This window comes from Thamnophis elegans, chromosome 10 (genome assembly GCF_009769535.1).
Source record: "Thamnophis elegans isolate rThaEle1 chromosome 10, rThaEle1.pri, whole genome shotgun sequence".
Classification (NCBI taxonomy): Eukaryota; Metazoa; Chordata; class Lepidosauria; order Squamata; family Colubridae; genus Thamnophis; species Thamnophis elegans.
Window position 1 is genome coordinate 16293380 of NC_045550.1, and position 27063 is coordinate 16320442.

General features: G+C 43.4%; 1 protein-coding gene across 1 annotated transcript in view; it reads left to right on the forward strand.

The window, feature by feature from the left end:
• Positions 1-9762: 9762 nt before the first annotated feature.
• The window catches only part of LOC116514147 (maestro heat-like repeat-containing protein family member 7), a 36247-nt gene continuing 18946 nt past the window's right edge, over positions 9763-27063 (forward strand). Inside the window, exons 1-9 of the mRNA XM_032225612.1 lie at positions 9763-10180; positions 12983-13119; positions 15154-15261; positions 17698-17814; positions 19267-19416; positions 20510-20629; positions 22312-22391; positions 25359-25494; positions 26867-26962. Coding sequence (XP_032081503.1) covers positions 9763-10180; positions 12983-13119; positions 15154-15261; positions 17698-17814; positions 19267-19416; positions 20510-20629; positions 22312-22391; positions 25359-25494; positions 26867-26962 — 1362 coding nt within the window. The remainder of the gene's footprint in view (positions 10181-12982; positions 13120-15153; positions 15262-17697; positions 17815-19266; positions 19417-20509; positions 20630-22311; positions 22392-25358; positions 25495-26866; positions 26963-27063) is intronic.

The following is a 27063-nucleotide window of genomic DNA, read 5'->3' on the forward strand; positions in this document are numbered from 1 at the left end:
CATTTAGTGACTGTTCAAAGTTACAATGGCACTGAGTAGTTTAGGAACGCATCCCACAGTTTACGACCTTTGCGGCATCCCCGTGGTTCACGTGATCAAAATTTGGATGCTGGGCAATGGACTCCTCTTTACGACGGGTCATGGGGATCCACTTTTGCAATGAGCAAAGTACAATGGGGAAGCCAGATTCACTTAACAACTTGAGGGATTCACGTAACAACTGTGGCCAGAATTATCGTAAAGTTGGACAAAACTCACTTAACAAATGACTCACTGAAGGATGGAAATCTTGGGCTCAGTGGTGATCGTAAGTCAAGGAGTATCTACATTACATATTCAAGGTGGCAAAGATGCCTAACTCTTCTTTCTCCTGTTTTCTCTTCAGCAACAACCCTGTGAGGGAGATAGACTGGCCAGTCACTCAGTTGGCTTTCATGCTAAAGGTAGGACTAGAACTCACCAGCTCCTGATGATTGGCCCAAAATCACCCAGCCGGCTTTCATGCCTAAGGCAGGACTAGAACTTTCCATCTCCTAGTGATTGGCCCAATGTCACCCATCTGGCTTTCATGCCAAAGTGGGACTAGAACTCTCCATCTCCTGGTGATTGGCCCAAATCACCCAGCTGATTTTCATGCCAAAGGCAGGACTAGAACTCACTGTCTCCCAGTGTTTGGCCAAAGGTGCCCAGTTAGCTTTCATACTTAAGGCGGGACTAGAATTTGCGGTATCCTGGTGATTGGCCTAAAATCACCCAGCAAACTTTCTTACACAGGCGGGATTAGAACTCCCAATCCCATGATGATTGGTCCCAAATCCCGCTTTAATTCCTAAGGCTGGATTAGAACTCAGGGTCTTCTGGTGATTGGCCAAAGTCACCCAATTGGGTTACCTGCTAAAGTGGCACTAGAACTCCCCATGTCTCCTGGTTTCTAGCCACTAGGCCAAATTTGCTTTTGGTTGGCCAACAGTTAGAGCCAAAGAGTGCCTGGTGTGTGTGTGTGTGTGTGTGTGTGTGTGTGTGTGTTTGCCAGCTGGCTCACCTTTCTCTCCAGTATTTCTGTTGTTACTCCTCACCCCTTACCCACCCCCTTACTAAATGCTAGATATGCCCTAAAAATACCCTGAAGAAGCCCTTATCCTTCAACACTATTTAACTATGGAACATATCAGGGTATTTTTGGACATTAGGTAAAAGGAAAGAATTGTTAAGCCTCTCTTGGCTTATTTGGTTTTATTCACAAACAGATTTATGTTACTTCAGTTCCCCAGATAATTTCCCTCCCTTGCTGGACTAGAAGCAGAAAAATTAAAACCTAGTCCTGCCGTAAGCATAAAAACTTGTGGAAAGCCTCCCCAAACCCAGAAAAATGAACTATTTGGGGAAATATTAAAAAAATGGCAGAATATTATATTTCCCTAAGCTGACTGGAACAGCATACATTGTTTGGACTTTCTTAACATGTCCCAGTCAGTTTCTCTGCATGATCAGTTTTTTTTTGTTTTTTGCCTCTTTCCAGGATTTCTTTTTTTTTAAAAAAAAAAATCTACCTATTCGCCTACTTCCTGGTTGTTGGTCTCTCGGCCCTTGAAGACTTCCTGACCATGCTAAGATTTTAGGAAAAAGGCCGATTGGTGCTGCCATCTGCTGCAAAAGGGACCACTTGGAAAAGCTTTTCGGAAGAGGAACGTTGGGCAATTCCTATATCAGAGCAGTTTAGGAGACATAATACAGAGCATGACTTCAATTTCTCCTCATTCCTTCTTGCTAATGAAAGAGAAAGAGAAGGAAATGAAAGATTAACGTTGATTGGGAGAGGATGATCAATGTCGCAACGATACGGAGGTACGGTCTCGATGCTCCGAGACCGCAGCCAATACTTTTGCTGCTGGGTGGTCCAATCGGACCTAAACCATCCCGCAGAGATGGTGAACAGGAAGAATATGTCTTGCTGATCTCAGGAACATCACAAAGTCCCTGATCGATCCAAGAGAAGTTCTTCAAATCGGTGACAAAAAGTCCAGCCACCAGGCTGATGAAGTTGAGGTGGCTTTGAAACAGAAGGATACAGAAAGAGAAAGTGTTTCCAGCTGGGGAGGAATTTTAACCATTTTAAAAGAGACTACCTAAAAAAGTTAAAGTTAATTTAAATTTGAGAACAGAAGAAATAAGCTGCGGAATTAAGCTTGAATGGTTTTGGACAGTAGGTTATCTCACTTTTTAAATGTTATTTTCATGGATGGAATTAATGCAAGCCTTTTAAAACAAATGGATTAAGTTTTCTTCTAATTTTTTCATTATTATTTTTTGCAATCTTGTAAAAACTTTCCAAGCCAGAGCAGCAGTGTTTGTCAGCTGGATATAATGGCATAATCTCAACAGCAGAAAGAAACTTTAAGTTTGCAAAAAAATATTGTTAGAAATCCAGAATTATCAAACACATTTGAGAGGACGGAGAAGAAGATGGAAAATCTAGAACATCTAATATTAAAATATGATGAAGAAGTTGGAGATGTTTATCGTGGAAAAAGTGGAGGTTAGAGTTCTAAAAACTGAAGAGGAAAATGACCATAAAGAAATTAAATCCGCGGATATCTATGGTGATTGGTTTGTGTCTGGAAATGGAAAGAGTGGAATACAGAAAGAGGAATTAAATGGAGGGGAACTCTATCCCAGATGGTAAGATACAGAAGAAGAAATAAAAAAATATGGATTTAAAGAGAGAAATGTTGTTAGCAACATCATTGAAAACACCACTGACATTGAAAGATAAACTGATTAAGGAAACAGAAGAAGAGCATCAAAATTATATGAGAGACTTAATAAGCAATGAGTTGCAAAGTGGAGTCCATACAAATTTGATTAAGGAGATGATTAGAGAACTGATACCACAAATGGCAGAAGACATGAGATTGTTTTGCTACTGGAAAGATACAGGTTGATAGATGAAAGGGTATAATCTAAAACTAGTTAAACTTAGTGAAATTTAGTGACAATAGATATAGTTAAATAAATAATTGATAATGATAATAATGTATACATATATGTTCTGACTCCCTCTTTCATCCAGTAACAGGCTTAACTGGAATGTATTTTAATAGCAAGAAACCAAAACCTCAGTGGCTGAAAGTCAAGCATAACAAACAGATAAGGACCTTGGCAGCAACTCAGACAAACTTTGCCAGCAATCTAGCCTGCCAAGCTAGTTACAAAATTTATCCAAGTTTTAGTCAATGCATTGACTTCTGCAAAGAGGGGCGTGTGCACAAGTAGCCTTTTTATAGTCTGGAGAGGAGCCTAATGACTAGCAGCTGAGTGCAATTATCTCCTGTACTTGCACAACTGTTCATGATGCCTAGTAGCTCTTCAGTGCCGGGCATCCAGGAACAACTCACTGCTGGCTTCCGGCTCACTCTCCCTTGTCTCCTCCCCACTGGTCCAAGGCTCAGGCGCCTCCTGGTGGCCAACCAGCCTCTCTGCGCCCTGCTCAGAGTCGGAACCCTGTTCAGGGTCCTCCACATCCTCCAGAGCCAACTCATAGGGGCCCCTGCTGTCAGAATCTGGTGGCAGCTCCAACGGCTCCAGGTTGGCCACAACACATATGTATTGCTATAAGTAATAATTGGATATGAATATTGAATGATACCTATGAAAGGAAGATTAGAAAAAATGTTGGTTATATATAAAGGTTAATAAAAAAGAACTAAGCTAAATTTAGTTAAGTTTTGTTTATTAGGGGGAAATTTTTATGATAAAGGACACAGTCAGATAAAGGAGGGATAATGATAACAACATATATACATATATGCATGGGTACAACATAAGGAAAGTGGTTGTAAATTGTAAACAATGATTTGGAATGGAGGATTAGAAATTTTTGTTACTAAATATTATGGATGTTTAGCCAGAATAGGCCGTAAGGATTCAGTGTTATTGGAGGATATTAGAAATAGCAAATGAAATGCCAGTATGTGGTTATGTATTAAATCTTGGTATATTTTATGATGAAGGACGTTTAAACAACTATAGTCAAATGAAAAGGGAGATATGATGATGGTGACATGTTTAAATATTTGAGTTAAAATACTTGAGTTAATATGAATGATGGTTGCTGACTGTGGAAGAGATGCACGAAAGTCTTTTATAGCCAACTGATACACTTTCTACAGTATGTAAAGAAGGAGGATTCTTTGTGTTGTGTCTGTTTTGAAAATTAAAAATTTTGTGTGTGTGTGTGTGAGAGAGAGATATTTGTGCATATATATATATGTATGTGTGTGTGTGTATGTGTGTACACACACACACACACACACACACACACACACACACACACATATATATATATATATATATATATATATATATATATATATATATATATATATATATATATATATAAAGTCACAACCCCTGGTATGCCCAAATATGGGAGGAAGTTCACTACTTCCATTCTCTGTCATTCGGCTCATCACAAGAGACCATCCAGACAGAAACCCAATATTTTTTACTGTTGCCTTTTTGTTACATTTGTTATATTTGTGCTGATAAATAAATAAAGGGAGACTAGTATAGATCTATTTCAAGCTGTTTAGCTCTCATCAGCTAGCCATACCCTTACTGAGAATCGAGCCTGTGCTGTATTGCCTCTTAGGCAGATGTGTTAACCACTGAGCTACAGAGCTCGACTCCTTATCAGCGAGGCCAGGGTGAAAGGTATATATTTAAAGTCACAGTCGCTGATAAGGAGTCGAGCTCTGTATATATATATATATATATATATATATATATATATATGTATATGTATATGTATATGTATATGTATATGTATATGTATATGTATATGTATATGTATATGTATATGTGTATATGTGTATATGTGTATATGTGTATATGTGTATATGTGTATATGTGTATATGTATACATATATACATATATATATAAAGATTAACGTTGATTGAGTGAAGGCAAATATATGAGTCCCAGGATAATGTCTATGGAGCTTCTCCGTCATTCAGGTCCTGGTTGTCCCAAAGGTGCTTTTTCAAGAGGCAACAGGACTTGGTTTTTCTTTGAAGATGTTTCACTTCACCTCCAAGATAAGTGAAGAAGCTTCTTGAATGAGAAGCAAAACATCTTCAACCCCCCCCCCCCCTGAAATTCTAGTCTTCTGAGAACGCCTGCAGGAGGCTATCTTCAGGGAACTTCTCTCTACCAGAATATATGCTTCAGATTATTCTATGCTTCGTACTTATGTGGTGCCGTCCCATTGGTTGAGTGGTGTGTTGATGGCCGGCAATTGGCTGTTGTTTCCTTGTGCTGCCAAGCCTCAGCTGCTAGGTACCTGATTGGCTGGTGGTAAATCAGCACACCTGTTGACTGATGAGGGCTCCGTTTCATGGAGCCCTCGTCGTCCCCGTTTAATGATTTCCCTGACTGTTTTTGTACCTGCTCGGCCAACAATCTTAATAGCTGCTAAATTGAATGCATAGTCTTCTTCATTGCAATGTGAGGCTACCAATGGGTTTGGGTAATGTTGATTGGCTTTCTATTTACCCACAACCTTAACACAGAATGTGGCTTTTAAGATGCTAGTTTAATGAAAAGAAGGACCAGTGGTGACATGATTGAAGTCTTCCAATATCTCAGGGGCTGCCCCGAAGAAAAGAGAGTCAAGCTATTCTCCAAAGTGTCTGAAGGCAGGACAAGAAACAAAGAACAGCATAGCATAGCATATCATGGAATAGGAATGGAATGGAATAGACATATATAGGGTTTTTACAGTGAATCATCTGGATGGTCCTTAGAACTGAGGTTACACGTGTAAGTACAAACTGCAGCAATCTGCAGAAAATATTTGCTTGTCAGCTATTCTTTGCTTGAAGTGTGTTTCCAGGCATGAAGGACATGGGATGGTGAAACAAAGAATAACCTGCAACATTTTATTCATTTGAATGACAACACTTGATTCATTCCGCTACAACAACTTGCACATTCTCACGAACACCAATGATGTAAGGACTAACCAATTATTGTCCCTTGGAGACTTGTTAGCCAGTAATAATATAACACACAAAGTAGGTAGAACTCAAGAAGCTGCAAACACTATAAGAATGATGTTTCATGATTAATAATTTTGCTGTTGATTCTGCTATCTATGGAATGCTTTGTTCAATAAACTTTTGTTGGTTTAGCTATCTGTGGGCGGATTAGATTCTTTCATCTTCAGCCTTGGGACCCTAATCACTACAGACATAGACATAGAAATTAAAATAGAATAGAATAAGAATAGAAATAGAATAGCATAGAACAGAATAAGAATAAGAATAGACATAGACATAGAAATTCAAATAGAAGAGAAGAGAATAGAAATAGAAATAGCATAACATAGCATAAGATAGCATAGAAATGGAATAGAATAGAAAGAATAGAATAAGAATAGAATAATAAGAATAAGAATGGAAATGGAAATGGAAGAGAAGAGAAGAGATTAGGACCTTGGAGGTCTTTTAGTCCAGTCCCCTGGTCAAGCAGGGGGACTTATACTAGTGATGGTTAACCTTTTCCGGACTGAGTGCCCAATGTGTGTGTGAATTGGTGTGAATGCGCACGTGTGCACCCAAAACGTCCAAATGCAATGTGCATGCAATCCCATGGCAAGCGGCATGCCTCCTGTGCTTGCATACATCCCCCCCCACACACACACCCCGTCTCCTGCACATGTGTGGCAGGGATCTGAAGCCCAGCTGGCCAGTCGGAGGCAAGCGCTGCGGAGCTGAACTGAGGAGACAGCTTGTGTGCCCACAGAGAGGGGTCTGCATGCCACCTCTGGCACGTGAGCCATAGATTTACCATCAGGGACCTGTACCATTTCAGAGAAGTGACTGTCTAGTCTCTTCTTAAATGGATGGAAACTAATGAAGGAGAGAAGCAAGCTGCAATTAAGGAGAAACACCCAGCGAGTCAGAACAATCAAGCAGTGGGACAACCAGTCTTCATAACTTGTGGGTGCTCCAACTCTGGAAGTTTTAAAGAAGAGGATGGACAACCATTTGTCTGAAGTGATATAGAGTCACCTGCCTGAGCTAGGGGTTGGACTAGAACATCTCCAAGGTCCCTTCCAACTCATTTATTCTGAAATAATTGGAGAATTCCACTCAGTTCAAAGTTTATTCTGATTATGACAATAGCTGTGATTCATGATAACAGCAGATAATTGTGTTCAGTGAGAGCATTGATATCTATTTTTAATAGGGTATTTCTCTAACAGACACTGGGACTCTGAATGTAACAGCATCTCATATTGTTGTTTAACATATTATCTTTTATTTCGTGCGTAAAGTCTTTCCAGTAATGAAACTGTTTTTGTCCAATCCAAGAAACATCCAGCAAGTGAAGGGCAGCTCAAATGTCTGGAGAAACCACAGATGCCTTGATATGCCCTGTAACCCCATAAGAAAGAAGGAATTGTTAGGTGCAAAACTGATTCCAAGGAGATCTGAAGCCACAAAGGTCGTTCAAAGCTGAAGAGGTCAAGAAACTCCGAAATGGAAAAGCTGCCAGTGTCTAAAGCCACTGAAGCAAACTCCGCTCTGGAACCAGAAGCTGCATTGAATCACAAAAAACTTCACAACAATTTTATTTATTTCTTCATCTAAATTAACTAGTTGTCCATCTCACAAAGGAAGAGATTCTGGAAGGTCTACAAGGAAACTAAAATGCAGGGAATCTTTGGCCTGCGACCCCAGTCAGGTCCAAAACTTTTGTTGCTATGCGAGATGGTTGTTAAGTGAGTGTTGCCCCATTTTACAACCTTTCTTACCACCTTTGTTAAGTGAATCCCTAGAGTGGAATTAAGGAGAAACTCCTGGACAGTGAGGACAATTAACCCCTGGAATAGCTGCCTTCAGGAATCATGGGAGCTCCATCACTGGAGGCTTTCAAGAAGAAACTAGAGAGCCCCTTATCAGGAAATAGTGTAGCTTCTCCTGCTTGAGCAGGGGCTGGACTAGAGGACCTCCAAGGTCACTTCCAGCTTTATTCTGTTCTGTTCTGTAAGTTAGTCACGTGGTTGTGAAATGAATCCAGCTTCCCCATCGACTTTGCTGGTGAGAAGGTCACAAAATGGGATCACGTCCCTCCTGGGACAGCGCAACTGTCATAAATGTGAGTCAGTTGCCAAGCATCTGAATTTTGATCATATGACCGTGGAGATGCCGCAACGGTCATAAATGTGAAAAACAGTCATAAGTCCCTTTGTTCAGTGCCGTTGTAGACTTGAACTGTCACGAAAAAACTGTTATAAGCCAAGGACTACAAAATATCATATAAGATAATGTAACATCACATCACGTAATGTCATATATCATATATCATGAATCCTGTATCCTGCATCATATATCATGTACCATGTAAGAATAAAGTGGATCAGCCATAATCTTGGTTGGGGTCTTTGGAGATCCAGCAGGTGGAGAGCCTCCCTCCCTCCCTCCCATTGGGTCATTCCATAGGAGACCCCTGGCTTTGCTCCTCATGATATGGCCAATGTGATCAAGGGGACCCTCCATATCCCACCCCCATCACCTGGGGGAGTGGGAGGCCCCTGGGGTCATTGCCTCAGCTGCCCCCATGAGACATAAAGGATGTTGTGATGTCATGGCCCCTGAGGGCAGACCAAAAAGGCCCAAGGGAGGAGAGGAGAGCGGTGGAGCCTTGAGTTAAGCAGCTCTGCTTTCTCTCTGCTGCCTGTCGCTCGCTCTCTGTCTTCTCTCTCTAGAGGAGTTTTAGTTTGGTTGCGGTGCCAAACCAGACAGTTGTAGAGGTACAAAGGATGATAATTCCTCTGTAGAATCAGCAGCTCCTTGGCAGTCTGAGCTTTCTAAGTTGACCCAGGAAGAACATGGGATAGGTAGATAGGTAGATAGGTGGATAGGTGGATAGGTGGATAGGTGGATAGGTGGATAGGTGGATAGGTGGATAGGTGGATAGGTGGATAGGTGGATAGGTGGATAAGTAGATAGATAGATAGATAGATAGATAGATAGATAGATAGATAGATAGATAGATAGATAGATGATAGATAGATAAATAGATAGATAGATGATAGATAGATGATAGAAAGATAGATATAGGTAGATAGATAGATGATAGATAGATAGATAGATGATAGATAGATAGATAGATAGATGATAGATAGATAGATAGATAGATGATAGATAGATAGATAGATAGATAGATAGATAGATAGATAGATAGATGATAGGTAGATAGATAGATAGATAGATGATAGATAGATAGATGATAGATAGGTAGATAGATAGATAGATAGATAGATAGATAGATAGATAGATACATGATAGATAGATAGATAGATAGATAGATAGATAGATAGATAGATAGATAGATAGATAGATAGATGGATGATAGGTAGATAGATAGATGATAGATGATAGATGATAGATGATAGATGATAGATGATAGATAGATGATAGATAGATGATAGATGATAGATGATAGATGATAGATAGATAGATAGATAGATAGATAGATAGATAGATAGATAGATGGATGGATGGATGATAGGTAGATAGATAGTTGATAGATGATAGATAGATAGATGATTAGATAGATAGATAGATAGATAGATAGATAGACAGACAGACAGACAGACAGACAGAACCCCCAATGACCCCTCTGGAGTTACAAACCTTCTCCTTTGTTGATAGGATCTGCTTCCAGGTGTAGCGTTCATTCTTCACGGAAAGATGTCTCACATGCTGAACAAGTTGCTCTTTCGAAAGAAGGACAGCCAGGAGGCCCATCCACAAATCACTAATAATGACCCACAGTGGTGGAACAACCATAAAGCCCAATTCTCGGGTTCCCACCCATCCACTTCTTCAGCTGCTCAGCGAGCTACACAGGTCCTGCCTCTGCTGATGAAATCTTCTCCAGCTCCAAAGGAGGTCAAGAAGAAGATTCAACTTCCAGCACTGGGGCTGCCCGATATGGCCCAGAAAGGAACTGTCAAGACCCCTCCGAGGGCTCCTCAAATGGAGGTCAAGCATGGCCAGAAGGAGCCTCCTTCCCTTCCAAGAGGGCCTGAGAGGGAAAATGCTCGGAGAAGCATTCTTGACCAGGGGAGAAAACGCTCCCAAGATGCCATCCTATCTTTATATCCAGGTATCTATGCTACAGGGCTGGGCTACCTCTGGAAACAGCCTTCTCTGCAATGCGCTCTACATGGGGCTGCCCCTGAAGAGTGTTCGGAGACTACAGTTGGTCCAGAATGCAGCCGCGCAAGCGATATTGGGTGTACCTAGATACACCCATGTTACACCTATCCTCCGCGAGCTGCACTGGCTTCCTATCGGTCTCTGGATGCGCTTCAAGGCCTACATGGCCTAGGACCTGGATATCTGTGAGACGGCCGATCTCACAGGCTGGGCCTCCTCCGGGTGCCGTCGACTGGACAATGCCGTCTGATGACCCCTTGGGGGAGGGCCTTCTCTGTAGCTGCTCCGGCCCTGTGGAACGATCTACCCGCAGAGACCCTTCCCACTCTCTCGGCCTTCTGAAAAGCCACTAAAACCTGGCTGTTCCGGCAGGCCTGGGGCTGTTGACCCATGAATGAGGTCCAGCCCCATCTAGGTTTGAGTATATGCTGTGTTGCTTTTAAATCTGTTTTCGTTTTTCCCTATTTTATTTTTATTTTACTCTTGTATTTGTAAGCTGCCCGGAGTCCTACGGGATTGGGCGGCATATAAATTTATTAAATTACAATTACAATTAATTCTCCTATCACATCAGCCCATCCCACTCTATCAATCAATCTATCTATCAAAACAGAGCCAGAAGGGACCTTGAAGGTCTTCTAGTCCAACCTCCTGCTCAAGCAGGAGTCCCTATACCATAACAGACAAGTGACTGTCCAGTCTCTTCTCAAAAGCCTCCAGTGATGAAGCACCCACAACTTCTGGTGGTGGCAGGCTGTTCCACTGGTTGGTTGTCCTCACTGTTTGGAAGTTTCTCCTTAATTTCAGGTTTCTTCTTGATTAGTTTCCATCCGTTGCTCCTTCTTCTGCCTTCAGGTGCTTCGGAAAATATGTGGACCCCCTCCTCTTTGTGCCAGCTCCTCAAATACTGGAAAACTCCTCTCATGTCTCTCTCTCTCACACACACACACACACACACACACACTGCCCTTCTTTTCTCTAGATGAGAGAAACCCAACTCCTGCCACTGTCCTTCATCAGGCAGGGAAGAAATGGCGGAAACCCTCTCAGCTCTTGAGATTTTATTTGCTGCTTCGAAATTTCACAATGTTCTAATCTTATCATTTTTTTAAAAAGTGGCCACCCTGAATCAATCTTCATATTCCATGGCTAATTTTATATGTTTTTTTATATCTTGATTTCTCTGTTCCTTCTCCAGAGGGTTGTCTAAGGACATGAAGATCAGGGACTCGAGGCTTGTGACATGGTTTGATGCCTCCCTCAGGCTCAGCCTGGCCCTCCCCTACACACCCCTTTCCCCTCAAGCCCTCCAAGACGGAGTGGCTGTGGTTTCCGTCATCCTGATTTTTGCATCTTATTCCATCTTTGATGACAGGGGGACAAATTTTAGCCCCCTCAGAGAGGGCCCGCAATCTGGGCGCCCTCCTGGATATGCGGCTTAGTTTAGAAGAACACCTGACTGCCGTGACCAGGGGGGGCCTTTTACCAGGTTCGCTTGGTACGTCAGTTGCGCCCCTTCCTGGGTCGGGATGCTCTGTGCACAGTCACTCATGCCCTCATCCTTTCTTGCTTGGACTACTGTAATGCTCTCTACATGGAGCTGCCCTTGAAGAGCACCCGGAAGCTTCAACTGGTCCAGAATGCGGCTGTGTTGGTTATCATGGGGGCACCTAGGTGCTCCCATGTTACACCCCTTTTAGGCGGCCTGCACTGGTTCCTGGTTGTCTTCCAGGTGCGATTCAAGGTACTAATTATGACCTTTAAAGCACTCCATGGCTTAGGCCGAGGGTACCTGCGAGACCACCTACTGCCACGGTAGCCTCCCATCATCCAGTGTGATCCCACAGAGTAGGCCTCCTCAGGGTGCCGTCAGCCAGAAAGTGTTGGCTAGCAACCCCCAGGGAGAGAGCCTTCTCTGTGGGAGCCCCTTCCCTCTGGAATGAGCTGTCCCCAGAGCTTCGTATAATCCCTGACCTCCGGTCCTTCCGATGCGCCCTAAAAAGTTGGCTTTTCCAGCAAGCCAGCCTGGCCTGAACAAAACAAAATAAATTATTGATCACTGTTAATTTTAATTTGATTTTTTTTTAAATGTCATTGTCAATTTTAATTGGGTTTGGGATATTCTATTTAATTTTTTTAAACTTTTGTAATATGTGTTTTTTTATTTATAATTTTTTTATTTTTGTTACATACACGCAACAATAGAAAAAGAAAAAGAAAAAAGAAAAAAAACACATACAAACAAAAAAACAAAGCCCATCATCATATACAGTACGTCGTTTGGTTACAGGTGTTTTAACATTTATCATTCTTATACATTTATTATTTCATTTAATAGATTATAATTTAGTATCGTTTCTTATTCCCCTACCTGTGGCAATCCATCCCAACTACATTTCCCCCCCACACACACATACCGTATCTCTCTGTTATATATTTAATACACACAACAATAAAATAAAAAGAAAAGAAAAGAAAAGAAAAAAAAGAAAAAGAAAAACCATCATCACATATAGCATGTTGTTTGGTTACAAGTGTTTTAACATCCACATCCTCGAATAATATTTACCATCTCAAACTTTTCATCTATATGTTTTGTGTTTTTTTAATGTTGTACGCCGCCCTGAGTCCTTGGGAGAAGGACGGCATATAAATCTAATAAACCTAAGCCTAAACCTAAACCTCTTCCCTTCAAGAAGGCTCCTCCCGCCCAATTACCCCTCAATCTCACCCTGTCTCTCCTTCCCAGAACTCTCGGATGAACACTTCCAATATTTGTGGGAGAGCAAACGGTCGCTCAAAGGCAAATCGGTCAAAGAAATCTTGGACTCGATGGAGGACAAAGAAATATTGGATACCATCTTGAAACATCTTCATCCTCCCCAGGTAAGCAGCTGGGTTTGTGTTGCGGGGCCCCCGGAAGTTCTTTGTGGAGAGGTTGCAGAAGCCACTGCTGCCACGATGGAGATAATTGACCCCCAAAGTAGACAAAGGTGGTTCTGGAGAAGTGGCTGGACGATGGGGCCCTTGGTGGGGGGAGCATGGAAGGACCATGGAATGATTGACTGAACCATTTCGGACTCCACCTGAACATCAGGACAATGCGGTCCTTAGAGTCTGTTACCAGCCCTGGAACGCTTCCAATCCATGGAGAAAATCCAAAGAAGGTGGAGATTTTTGGGTATCTGGGATCCCACCTCCAAGGAAAAGGTCTCTGACCCAGGCTTCCTTAAAAAGCATGAAACAGAGTCTTGGTCACAACTGTGAATTTCTTTCATTGAGAGTCAGCCAGGCTTGGTAAACAGTTTTTCAGAGGAATATTTATCTACACGAACCTTATCTCTCTTGGAGAGCTGCCAGATAATCAGTTTCCAAACATAGGGTAAGGCAACACTTGGCACAGAGTCTCTTATAGTCACAAATAGATCTTCCCACTCTTGAAACAGCCAACCAACCAAATGCCTGAGCCCACGTCTGACCCATGTTCTTCTCCAACCTTCTCATTGTCCCACCCTGCTGCCAGCTCCACTGGAGGGCCACAACAAAAGGGAACATTAATGGCAAGGTGCAAGCAAGGATGAGTGCAGCCTGGATGCGTTGGCGAGAATTCACTGATGTGTTATGGGAAACACAGATGCCAACCCGTCTTGAATCTAAGACCTACAAGAGAACCATCCTCCTGTTGCACTGTGTGACCCTGAATGATGGGCAGTGACAGGAGGGAGCAAAATCTCTCTCCATGCCATGGAAATGCGAAGGCTCCTTTGGATATCGGGCACCTCCCTTCCTGACAACATCACACATGACACCGTTTGACCACATTTTGGTGTGGCACCAATTACAGAGAAGATGAGAGAAGTCTGACTCCGCTGATAAGGACACATCCCAAGAGCAGCACCTTCCACCGTGGCCAAGGCTGCCTACCAACTAAAAGTCAATGATTGGTGACCTTGTGGGCATCCAAAACAGGGATGGCAAGAGGCCATCAACAAAGATATGGAAGCCACAGGCCTGCAACTAGGAGATGCAGATGACGGTGTAAAGTGGCGTTCAATGATATAAAAACCACACCCTGCACCTGTGGGAATATGGTAGGAAGAAGAAGATGGGGCCCTTGGTGCTCCCTGAACTTGGTTCTTTAGTTACACAGATTTCATGACCCAACTACATTATCAGTGCTGGTGAATGTGATGTTTGCTCTCTGCTTTTTCAGGGCAAGCTACTGTGTATAAACAGAGAGCAAACTTCACTCCCTTCTAGCTCTGATTATATTTCCTAGTTGGGCCATGAAATGTCTGCAAGAAAACCCTTCTTCTCCTCCACTCTGAAAACTTTGTACTCCCTTGTACTACAGACAAGGTTCCCTATGTGAGGGATGCCCGAATTAATCATGAGCCTCAACCCAACCTTCAAAAGAAATCCAGTTGTTTATTAGGAGCTTCGTATCTACCCCATCTAAGTGGAGCCAACTCTGACCTCACTTTTTTGCGTGTTAGCTCTGACCCTATTTCCCCCTCCCCCAAGGTGGGTCATCAGTCACATTCCCCAACTAAACAATTTCACAGGTTGTAGATGTTGATTAATCAAGGACTACCAACCTCTGGAGACAGGTTGCTTCCTGGCCATTCCAATCAGAGGAAAAAAAATCCACGCTCTTCATCTCACTATTTGGAGCAGAGCTTTTCCTTCCGTTCCTCTCAAAAGCTCTCTTGGCTCCAGCTGATGCAATCCGGATGGTCCTTCTTAGGGGCTTCATGTCTGTCCCAGCTAGAAAAGTCGAATCATTGATCCGATGCACCCTGAGGCAGAAGGGAGACCAACCCTCCCCTTGGAAACACAGAAAAACTTCTTCCTTCCTCTGCTCCTTCACTTCCTCACAACTTATTTTTTTTGTCCTTGTTGTCCTTGTTGTCAAAGCAGATTCCTGCAGACCACAAAGTCACCAGGGGGAAAATGAGTGGATGGCAGCCGATCAGCCAGAAGCCTTCAAGGCAACAAAGCGCTTCCTACTTCTTGTCTAAAGAGAAGGTAAATATGCTGAGCTTTTCTCCTTTTAGGACAGCAGTTGTCTTAGACAAAGGTCAGAAAAGGACAACTTGCTTATTTCCATCAATTTTTCTCTCTTTTCTTCTTCTGTGCTTTGAAGTCTAGGGTAGAGTTCCACTTCATCCATCACCCCTTTCCATATTCCGCTCTTGCCATTACCAACCACGCTCACTTTGTTGTCAGTATCCACAGTTTTCTTATCTCTTTGCTCATTTTTTCCTTCCATCTTTTGAATTCTGTCCTTCACTTTCTTCATTTGCTAAACATCCTCAGTTTCTCCATCATATTTTTCTGTTTGTATTCCATATTCTCCAATCTCTTCAATTCTCTCTGTCACAACTAATAGATTTTGAATTTCAAACATAACCATTTGCAATATTACAGTTTCTTTTTCCTGCTGGGACATTCTTTCAATTTTTCAGATACTGTCACTATAGGGTTCAAGGCTATTTTAACAACAGGTTCATTTATTATCTTTCAAGTTAAAATGTTGTCTTCCCTCCAATGCAAAATTGAAAGAATGGCCCAGCAGGAAAAAGAAACTGTAATATTGCAAATGATTATGTTTGAAATTCAAAATCTATTAGTTGTGACAGAGAGAATTGAAAAGAGATTGGAGAATATGGAATACCAAACAGAAAAATCTGATGGAGAAACTGAGGATGTTTAGCAAATGAAGAAAGTGGAGGACAGAGTTCAAAAGATGTAGAAAAAAATGAGCAAAGAGATAAGAAAACTGTGGATACTGACAACAAAGTGAGCGTGGTTGGTAATGGCAAGAGCGGAATATGGAAAGGGGAGATGGATGGATTGGAACTCTACCACAGACTTCAAAGCACAGAAGAAGAAAAGAGAGAAAAATTGACGGAGATAAGGAGAGAAATCTTGATAGAAGCACTAGTGATAACCAAAGATAAGCTGATGGAAAGAGCAGGTGTTGGGTTTCAAGCTTTTGTGAGATACGAAAGGAACAGCATGTTGCCGAGGGAGGTTTATAAAGGATTTATTAAGAAAGTAACTAGAACATTAATGCCACAAATGGCAAGAGATATAAGACCGTACTATTGCTGGAGGGATACAGGTTGATGCAATGAAAATGTGTAATAAAAATTAAGGTAAATTTAGTTTATTAGTAATATGTATAAAATGAAGTGACAATAGCTATAGTTAAATAATGATTAATAATGATAGCAATACACATAGATATATTAGTTTGATAATATGATATTTTATATAAACAATATATGGAAATTATGAGAGGAGGTTTAAAAGCTTTATCTAGAATATGCTATAAAGATGCATTGTGATTGGATAATTTTAGGATGATTTAATGGAATGTTATATAATCCTATTCTAGATTATATATAAAAGGACGTAATAACAATTATAGTCAAATTAATGTTGAGATATAATAATTGCAATATACATGAATATAGGTGAATTTAAAATATGTGATTTGATATGAAAAGCAGGTGATGACTAAGGAAGAGGCGCATGGAAGTACTGTAACCAACTGACACACTTTCTACAATTTGTAATGGAAGATGGCTTTTTATTTTTATTTTTGTCCTTGTCCTTGTTCATAAACAAATAAAAATTGTTTAAAAAAAGAGGACAAATTCCTGTAGCCAACTCTCCACTGCCCACTAGTCACGGCCAACTGCTGTGGGTTAATTCAACAATTCAAATGTTTTCCAATAATGTTAAAAGTCATGTTAACGTTTGTCGTTTCATTTTGTCTCTCCTTTGGCATCCTTTCTTTGATGCTCATATTCCACATTTCTTCAATAGTAGACAAACAAATGAATATTAGAATTACAGACTTGGAAGGGGGCCTTGGAGATCTTTTAGTCCAACCCCTTGCTCAAGCAGAAAACCCTTTTCCATTTTAGCAAATAGTTGTCCAATCTCATCTTAAAACCGTTAAGTGATGCAGCACTCACAACTTCTGGAGGCAAACTGTTCTACTGGTTAATTGTTCTAACTGTTAGGAAGTTTCTACTTAGTTCTGGTTGGCTCACGCCTTTATTAGTCACAGAATAACATAATAAGAGAGTTGGAAGGGACATCGGAGGTCTTCTACTAAGATCTTCCACTAAGAAGTTTCTACTTAGTTCTAGGTTGGTTCTCTCCTTGATAAGTTTTCATCCATTGCTTCTCGTCTTGACTTCTGGTCCCTTGGAGAATAGGTTGACTCCCTCTTCTTTGGGGCCACCTCTGAGATATTGGAACACTGCTAGTAGTGCAACTCTTGTTCCCTGCAGATTTGACCATGGCAAGTAAGCCATGCTTAGTTGGAAATGGCTCAGTGCTTGACCACACTTGCTCCTTTTCTGATCATTCTTTGTCCTGTGCTTCCTTTTCCTGGATGATGGGTGGAGCTCCCTCGGACTCACAAACTCTTTTTCCAACCTTCAGATAAACCTGTACAAATATTATGGCTTAAAATTGAGAAATACCAAGCAGAAAGACCTTGTGAAACATCACCTCAAGAAGCTTCTGGCAATCTCATTTGCAGAGGAGACAGACAGAGAGGTGAGTGGGAGTGGGCTGCCTGTGGGGGCTGAGACCTCCAACTTTGTGGGGTCCTTGGTGCTCTCTGAGCTTGGTTATAAGAAATGTAGACCTTTTGCGACCCAACTAGGTCATTTCATCAGTTCTAGAAGGGAACAGGTTTTGAAGAGGGGAGGAGAAGGGAGGCGAAGGGAATAGGAGAGGAGGAGGAGAGGGAGGAATGGGAGGAGGAGGAGGGAGGAGGGGAGGAGAGGAAGAAGAGGAAGGAGGGAAGGAGAACTGTGGAGTTTTTGGAGGAGGAGGAGGAGGAGGAGGAGGAGGAGGAGGAGGAGGAGGAGGAAGACTGTGGAGTCCTTGGTGCTCTCTGAGCTTGGTTGCAAGAAATGTAGACCTTTCGCAACCCAACTGGGTCATTTCATCAGTTCTAGAAGGGAACAAGTTTTGAAGAGGGGAGGTGAAGTGAGGAGAAGGGAATAGGAGAGGAGGAGAGGGGAAAGTGGGCGGAGGAGGGAGGGTGGGAGGAGAGGAAGAAGAGGAAGGAGAGGAGGAGGAGGAGAACTGTGGGGGTTTTGGAGGAGGAGGAAGAAGACTGTGGGGTCCTTGGTGCTCTCTGAGCTTGGTTGCTTTTTTGCAGACATTTTATTACCCAGTTAGGTAATTTCCTCAGTGGTAGAAGGGCCTGGGGCTTGCAAGGAGGAGGAGGAGGAGGAGGAGGAGGAGGAGGAGGAGGAGGAGGAGGAGGATGATGATGATTAAAAAAAGAAAATGCAAATGTCCTAATTCACAAGCATCACTTTGCCTAGGGAATCTCGGAGAGCATCCACCTCGCTGCATTCCATCATCTGCCAGAAATTCTCTTGGTCCTCAGGGAGGTTGGTAACATTGCACAGCCCAAGAGACCATCTCTCTTGGAAGGCTCCCATGAGGTAAGACCAGGGATGGGGTTCCAAGGTCCAAAGCTCAGTAGAGAAGAAGGCTATGGGATTCTGGGAAGGAAAGTCCTAGATGTTTAGAAGTACGGATGCTCCAGGCGATCTGGCCTCTTCAGACTAGTCATAGATCTCAAAGACCTGAGATCAGTGCTGAGATTGTAGGTGGGGCTGGAAATTCTCCACCTCCATCTCCTGGAGGACCATTTTATAAGTCTAGAGAAGATCATGAATTGCCCAACAAACATCTCAAGTAGACTCAAAGGTGCTTTTTCAAAGGGCTTAGTTTATCCTTGAAGACATTTCGCTTCTCATGCAGGAAGCTTCTTCTGTTTTGACCAAAGTCAGAACTGAAGAGGCCTCTTGGATGAGAAGTGAAACCTCTTCAAGGAAAAAAAGAAGTCCAGTTGCCTTGGAAAAAGCTCCTTTGGGACAACCATGACCTGGATGACTAAGAATCTCCATCTGTTTCCATCCATGGCTTCTTGTCTTGTCTTCTGGTGCTTGGGAAAAGAGTTTGACCCCCTCGTCTTTGTCCTGGCAGGAGCCACAATATGTGTCTGACAGACGGATTAGGACAACATTAATCCTCTGCTATGGACAAGCAGCCCAGGGAGCCTCCCCTAAAGACCTGGGTGTTTTCATCCAACCCATCGTGTCCGAAATTCTCGTCCAGTACTCCACCATGAACAAGGTAGGCTGGTTTCTACTCTCGTGTCAGTGCTGGCAGGACTGTTGCTTTCCTCTTGTTGGTTCCTTGATCTGTTGTTTACTGCTGCCTTGTTTGTCTGGGGTTAATCTCTGCTTCTCTGGATTTCAATTGATGGTGAAAAAATATAAGAAACGTCTGTAAAAACCAACCAAGCTCAGGGAGCACCAATGGCTCCACAGTTCAACCCTGAGCTACAAATATCCCCTTTTGGTGAACAAGGACAACCTGACTGCAGTTCTTGGAGGTTGCTGGGGAGAATCTTCAAAAGGCGACCTCCAGCCCCCAGTTATGCCTCCCATTCAGATCTGCTTCCTGTTCCAATTGCCCTGGAGATGATGAAATGCTAGTGGTTTCTTTATCTATGGTCATATCACATTCATTACACTCAAGGCAGCGCATTATCCTCTTTCTTCCTTTTCACACAATTTCAATTCAATTTCAATTTAATAAAATTTGTATGCCGCCAACTCCCTTGGGACACAACCACAACAACCCTGTGATGTGTGTTGGATTGAGAGAGAAGAACTGGGCCAGATGTGGACTCACCCAGCTGGCTCTCATGCTGAAGGTGGGATTAGAACTCACAGTCTCCTGATGATTGGCTCAGACAGTTGACTTTCATGGCTATAGTAGGAGTAGAACTCTCCATCTCTTGGTGATTGGCCCAAAGTCTCTCAGCTGGCTCTCATGCCTAAGGTGGGACTAGAACACCTCTTGGTGATTGGCCCTAAGTCTCTCAGCTGCCTCTCATGCCCAAGGCGGGACTAGAACTCTCCATCTCTTGGTGATTGGCCCACAGTCTCTCAGCTGCCTCTCCTGCCTAAGGCGGGACTAGAATCCAGAATGTCCAGGGGGTATTTTGATTGGGAGCCCAATCAAATTGGGCTCCTAAGGTGGGACTTGATTGGGAGCCTAAGGCGGGACTAGAATCCAGAATGTCCAGGGGGTATTTTGATTGGGAGCCCCCCGGAGTTCAAGAAAAGACAGTCAGCTATGGAAAGGTTGAAATAAATAGATGCACCCTCTTCCTCCTGGTGTCTTCTCACCTCACCCTCTTCCCACTTGGGTTTCCCAGGACGAAGGCCTGAAGAAAGCCTTCATGAGGTCCATCATCATGGTCACCAAAGCGGCTGCCCTCAGCAGGAGGCAAGACCTCCATCTACCCCAGAAACAGGAATTGGTCACCAAGATCATCGTAAGTGGGGAGGGGGGTTAGGTGCTCCTGGGCATATTTAAGTTTGAAAGAGAATTTGAACTGAATTGAGTTCCAATCAATTGGGCCCCAAACGATTCTGTTGCTAAGTGGGACAGCTGTTAAGTGAATTCTGCCCTATGGTATGACTTATCTTTCCACCGTTGTTAGCTGAATCACTGCCATTAAATTAGTCACACGGTTGTTAAGTGAATTTGTTTTTATTATTAGTATTTATTTTTATATCCAAAGACAGACAGACAGACAGACAAACAGAAAAATAGATGATGATAGATAGATAGATAGATAGATAGATAGATAGATAGATAGATAGATAGATAGATAGATAGTGTTCTGACACCCTCCTCCATCCAGTAACGAATGCCGAGACAAACTTAACTGGAATGTACTTTATTAGCAAGACACCAAAACCTCGGTGGCTGAAAGCCAAGCATAACAACAGATAAGGACCTTGGCAGCAACTCAGACAAGCCTCGGCAGCAATCCAGCCTGCCAATCTAGTTACAAAAGTTCTCCAACTTTTAGTCAATGCGTTAACTTCTGCAAGAGGGGCGTGTGCACAAGCAGTCCTTTTAATCATCTGGAGAGCAGCCTAATGAACACCAGGTGAGTGCAATTACCTCCTGTAACTGCACAACTGTTCCTGACGCCTAGTAGCTCTTCGGTGCCGAGCATCCAGGAACAACTCACTGCTGACCTCCGGCTCACTCTCCCTTGTTTCCTCCCCACTGGTCCAAGGCTCAGGTGCCACCTGGTGGCCAACCAGCTTCTCTGCACCCTGCTTGGAGTTGGAGCCCTGTCCAGGGTCCTCCACATCCTCTAGAGCCGAATCATCGGGCCCCTCGCTGTCAGAGTCTGGTGGCAGCTCCAACGGCTCCTGCTGGGCCACAACAGACAGACAGACAGACAGACAGACAGATAGATAGATATGGATGTATGGATGTATGGATGTATGGATGGATAGTGAGAGAGAGAGAAAGAGAGACAGACAGACAGATAGACAGATATTTAATATATAAAGTAGAAAGACAAATAGAAATGGAAAATTAGGGGAAGAAAGAAGAAAAAAGGCATTGAGACTTTCTAGAAAAAACTACACAGCCAATGTCCAGAAATGCAGAGGGCGGAATTGTATAATTTTAAGAGCGGTGGATTCAACTCCCAGAATTCTCTGGCCTTCATGGATTTTGGGAGTTGAAGTTCACAGGTCGTAGTGAGGCCCTACTTACCCATCCCTGACTTAAACCATGGTCAGGAGACACTGCAAACTGCCATCAATGCAGGCTAGTTGCCAAGCGACCAAAATATGATCCTCTGATCCCTGAGGAAGAAGAGCCTCTCAGAACTTCAAATCTGGGTCATAAGTAGTCCTTGGGTGTTAGAATTAGAAGAACAAAGTTGGAAGGGACCTTGGCGGTCCTCTAGTCCAGCCAGGAAACCCTATACCATTTCAGACAAATGGCTATTTGGAAATGCAAATTTCCCCTTAGTTCTAAGAGGGATCCTGGAGAGATCCGTCATAACTTTAAATGGTGGCTAAGTGACCAGTTGTAAGTTGAGGACTTCCCATGTCAACCAGGAAAGGCATAGGGATGGGAATAGTGCCAGCTGGATGATGGCCACATCTCAGGAGCTTCCTTACATGACTTTCCTTCTCCTTTCAGGAAGTCATTGAAGATGAGCCTGTGAGGCCCTTGTCTGTCATAATTCTCCATCAAGCCATCGTCACCATCACCTGCATGAGGTACGTACCTGCACCACCCTCATCTTCCCACCAGCTGGGGAGGAACTTGGAGTTGGACCAAGTGATGGGATTTCCATAGAAAGTCCCCATGCTCTAGAGCAGGGGAGGGGGTCAAACTCCATTTCATTGAGGAACACATCAGGGCTGTGGTGGGTGGGTGGATGGATGGTTCGATGGATGGAGCGAGAGAGGGAGGGAGGGGGAGGGAAGGATAGATAGATAGATCCAGGAGAGCAGGAGTTCAAACTCCATTTCATTGATGTGTTGGAAGAAATGTCCTTCTGGTTTCAGCTCCAAGTGAGGAAAAAGACACTGGAGACATGGAGGCTGCTTGGAAAGATGGTTTTAATGGTGGACAGGACCACATGGCTTGAGTCATAAACAGAAAAGGTGATCACATGCTTCAATGTTGGTGGAGAAGAGAAGCTGAGTCTCTGGTTTTATGCCCTCTCTGGCCTTTGATCTTGATCTTGCATTCTGATTGGTTGTCAGACTCCCATGGGCCCATGCAGGGGCAACTCTCTAGGCTGCATTTTGAATACAGGTTTGGTTGAGTTCTCAGATGCCATGTGGTGAGTTGGGTCAATATTATCATGCCTTAATCCCATCCCCCTGGAGCTGAAGGGAAGAACTCTTTATTATTCAAAGGGACTGGCTTGGCCATTTTAATGGCCTACTGACAAAGGGGGTGGGGGCAGGAAGCTGCAGGGAGCTATTCTCTCTTCCTTTTCACATCCAGGGAAATATTCTGCCTTTTCAATATTTTCTAGGATATTTCATTTTTCTGGAAGAGGGCTGGGTGATAACTTTCCACAATCCCTACTTTTTTTAAAACATGTGAGTGGAACACACAGCTTCTTGGCAAAAGATTAAAATTGGTCTGGTCAGGGAGACTTAATTTTTTTTTCTGATGGAAAGTCATTGAGTGACAGCAGAAGGATCTCTTCAGTGCCTCCCCGAGAGCTTTTAACCATGAAAGTCTAGCAGCCAGGGCACAATTTCTGGAAAGAAATTTACAGTATCCAATTTTCCTTGTCAATTAATATCATATATCACTTTCTGTGAGCTTCCAGACAGGTTTCAAGCAAGCAGAGGTCCCAAAATTCTTCACAGCCATGCTTTTCCTTTAAGTTACAGCTGCCCAGGGAGGGACTTGAACCTGCCTTAGCTCTTATTTTAGTGAGGCCAAATTGAGTTTAGCTAGTGTGCAATCCAGGCTATTTCGTATTTTTAAAATTACACCCATTGAGCTTGGGGACGCCTACTCATGAGATCACCAGTCCAACATATTTTGCTTTACTGGGCAGTGGGGCAGCATCATTTTTGAGTCAGTCGGGCTTGGGTTTTGAAGATCCTTTCTGCTACTCTTCAAGTGGGAGAATTGCCTGAGGCGAATTGACCCTCCCCCATGGGATTAACAATTTTCCAGATCCAAAATGATCCAAATCTTGGATGGACCTCTGCCCCTCTGCAGTGAGTACCAGCACCTCCTCTCTTTACACACAATGGGCCTTTGCTTTTTTGCTTTCAGAGGACAAAAGCAACAACAGCAACAAAATTTCATTCACTTTTCCATCCATTTTCACACACGCTCTCCTTTCCCTAACAGAAGGTCCTGTGCTCTGGCCTGACCCTAATACTTTCCAGGGTCTCTTGATAAAACACACAAGAACCAAAATCCAGCTGTGATTGGGAGAAAAATTTCATTATCACTCACACACATGCAGGCATACACACATTTCCATGCTTTGCCATGCTTTAAAATTAAATTTTAGAGAATTAAAAGTTAGAAGTACTCACCCTCTTTCCAGGCAGCCTTTGAGCTCAAAGTCAAAACCCCTTTAAAACCTAGATCCAAATGGCTAAGGCCAAGATAAAGTCCACCCACAGACTCAATGGGGTCTGTGCCAGCATGGGAGGCTTACCTAGACTATATCCATTGGTTAGGCTAGCTTAGAGTCCCATCTAGGGTGCCAATTGTTGGAAGAAATGTCCTACTGGGTTCGGCTTCAAGTGGGGAAAAAGACACTGGAGACATGGCGGCTGCTTGGCTGCTTGGTTTTAATGGTGGACAGGACCACATGGCTTGAGTCCTGAACAGAAAAGATGATCACATGCTTCAATGATGGTGGAGAAGAAGAGAAGGGCTGAGGGAGGGGCTTGCTAGGCTTTTTATAACCTGTTCAGTCCCACCTCTGTTTCCTGTTCCTGTGTAACAAATGTATTCTGATTGGTTGTCAGACTCCCATGGGGCCATGCAGGGGCAACTCTCTAGGCTACGTTTTGAATCCAGGTTTGGTTGAGTTCTCAGATGCCATTGGGTGAGTTGGGTAAAGGGCCAGTATCATCATGCCTTAATCCCATCACCTGGAGCTGAAGAGGAGGATTATTTATTATGTAAAGGGACTAGCTTGGTCATCTTAATGGTCCATTGACAAAGGGGGTGGGGGCAGGAAGCTGCAGGGAGCTATTCTCTCTTCCTTTTCACATCCAGGGAAATATTCTGCTTTTTCAATATTTCCTAGGATATTTCATTTTTCTGGGATAGGGCAGGGTGATAACTTTCCATAGAAGGACACATCAGGGCTGTGGTGGGTGGGTGGAAGGATGGATGGATGGATGGATGGATGGATGGATGGAGAGGGAGGGAGGGGGGAGGGAGGGAGAGAGAGAGAGATAGATAGATAGATAGATAGATAGATAGATAGATAGATAGATAGATAGATAGATAGATAGATCCAGGAGAAAATTCTTTACACTGAGAACAATCAGTGGAAGGGTTTGCCTCCAAATGTTGTGTGCTCTCCATCACTCGAGGTTTTCAGGAAAAGAGAGGACAACCATCTGACTGGGATGGTTTAAGGACCATCAAGCAAGAGTTGGAGTAGAAGACATCCAAGGTCCCTTTTAGCCCCCTGAGTCTAGGATCTCCTCACATCTCCCTCCTCTTTTCTTGTCTTTCATCAGCCGTATGAAGCCCTCCTTGAACTCCGAGGTGAGGTCTAAAGTGGTCAACCAAAGCATCTGGAAGGTGTTTTCATTGCCAGCTATCAAGGTGTCCACAATGAAAACAGATAGCCAACCCCCATCATCTCACTCTCAGGTGAGCAGTCCAGATGGAGCAAAGCAATAGGGGATCCACCTGGAAACAAGGATGCAGTGAACAGGATTCCTGATTTCCTCAACAGCCCTGGATCCATCCCTCGAGCCAAAGGTCCCCTTGGCTTGCCCCTTCCTCTTTGGTCTTGAAAGTCTGCTTCCCCTTCTCGTTCTACATTTCTGAATCCCAGGAGTCCCTATTTTGAAGCCCTAAACATCTCCAGGGGTTTTTCCTCCCTATCTTTTCCCTCTTCCCCACTTCTCTTTTATCTGCTGGTTGAAGGATCTTCTCAAGACCAATTCCCATCTCCTCCCTTTGCCCCCCAACAAAAGAAGGGCCATGGTGGGGCAGAGCAACCATGGTCTGCAGGCATTAGCTATGATTCCTAGCAGAGGTGGGTTCCTATCAGTTCACACCAGTTCAGTAGAACCGGTTCGTCAAATCCACCGAATCGTTTAGAAGAGGTTCCACCAGTGGACCCAGAAAGCAGGCCACACCTACAGAAGAGGTTCCAAATTTTTTTGAAACCCAACACTGACACACACAGAGAGAGAGAGAGAGAGAGAGAGAGAGAGAGAGAGAGAGAGAGAGAAAGAGAAAGAAAGGAAGAAATAAATAAAGAAAAAAAGAAAAAAGAAAAAGTGAGAGAGATTAAAGAAAAAAAGGAAAAGGATACAGAGAGACAAAAGGAAGGAGAGAGAGAGAGGGAGAGAGAGAGAGAGAGAGAGAGAGAGAGAACACATGGCCAGCAAGCTACTCCCACCAGGTCACATGGCCGGCAAGCCATTCCCACAAAGGAAGCCACACCCACAGAGTAGGTTCGAAATGTTTTTGAAACCCACCACTGATTCCTAGGTAGTATCAGATAACCCACAGAATTCACATGCTTAGCAACCGAATCAGATTTATGACGGTCGGAGTATTCTAGGGTCACATGACCCTAGAATGGGTCTGTTACCTTCTGACTAGTAAATAGGGAAGCTGGATTCACTTCACAACTGTGTGATCAACTTAATAACCAAAGAGATACACTTAACCACTGTGGCAAGAAAGTTCATAAAATGGGGGCAAAATTCACTAATGTCTCACTTAGCAGTGGAAATTTTGGTCTCAATTGTAGTCATAAGATGAGGACTGCCTGTATTTGAATCTCCCAGAACTGTTAAGGAAGAAAAAACAGCCCTGCAAGTCAACCACTCCATTTACTGCAGACCTCTGGACTTCAACTCCCAGAATTCCATGGCTGGCTCAGGAACTTTGGGAGCTGCAGTGCCCCAGTCGTAAAAGGGCCATCAGTTCCCCACCCCTGGATTTCTGCCACTTTCAGGGGCCGTTGCTTCCTTGACGCCCCTCCTTCCTTTTCTCTTTTTTTAAGGATTTCTATCATCAGACAGCCACTGCCTGCAACAACATGCTGACCGGATTGCTGTCTGAAGCTCCCAATTTGGATGCCCTGCAGGACATCCTGATGGTAAAGAGAGATCCTTTCTTGGGGTGGGTTGCCCGGTCAGCCAGATGTTCAGGCTGGATTTGGCCCTTCTATCCCGCTGTGGAGTCTGTGGCTCTTCCAAC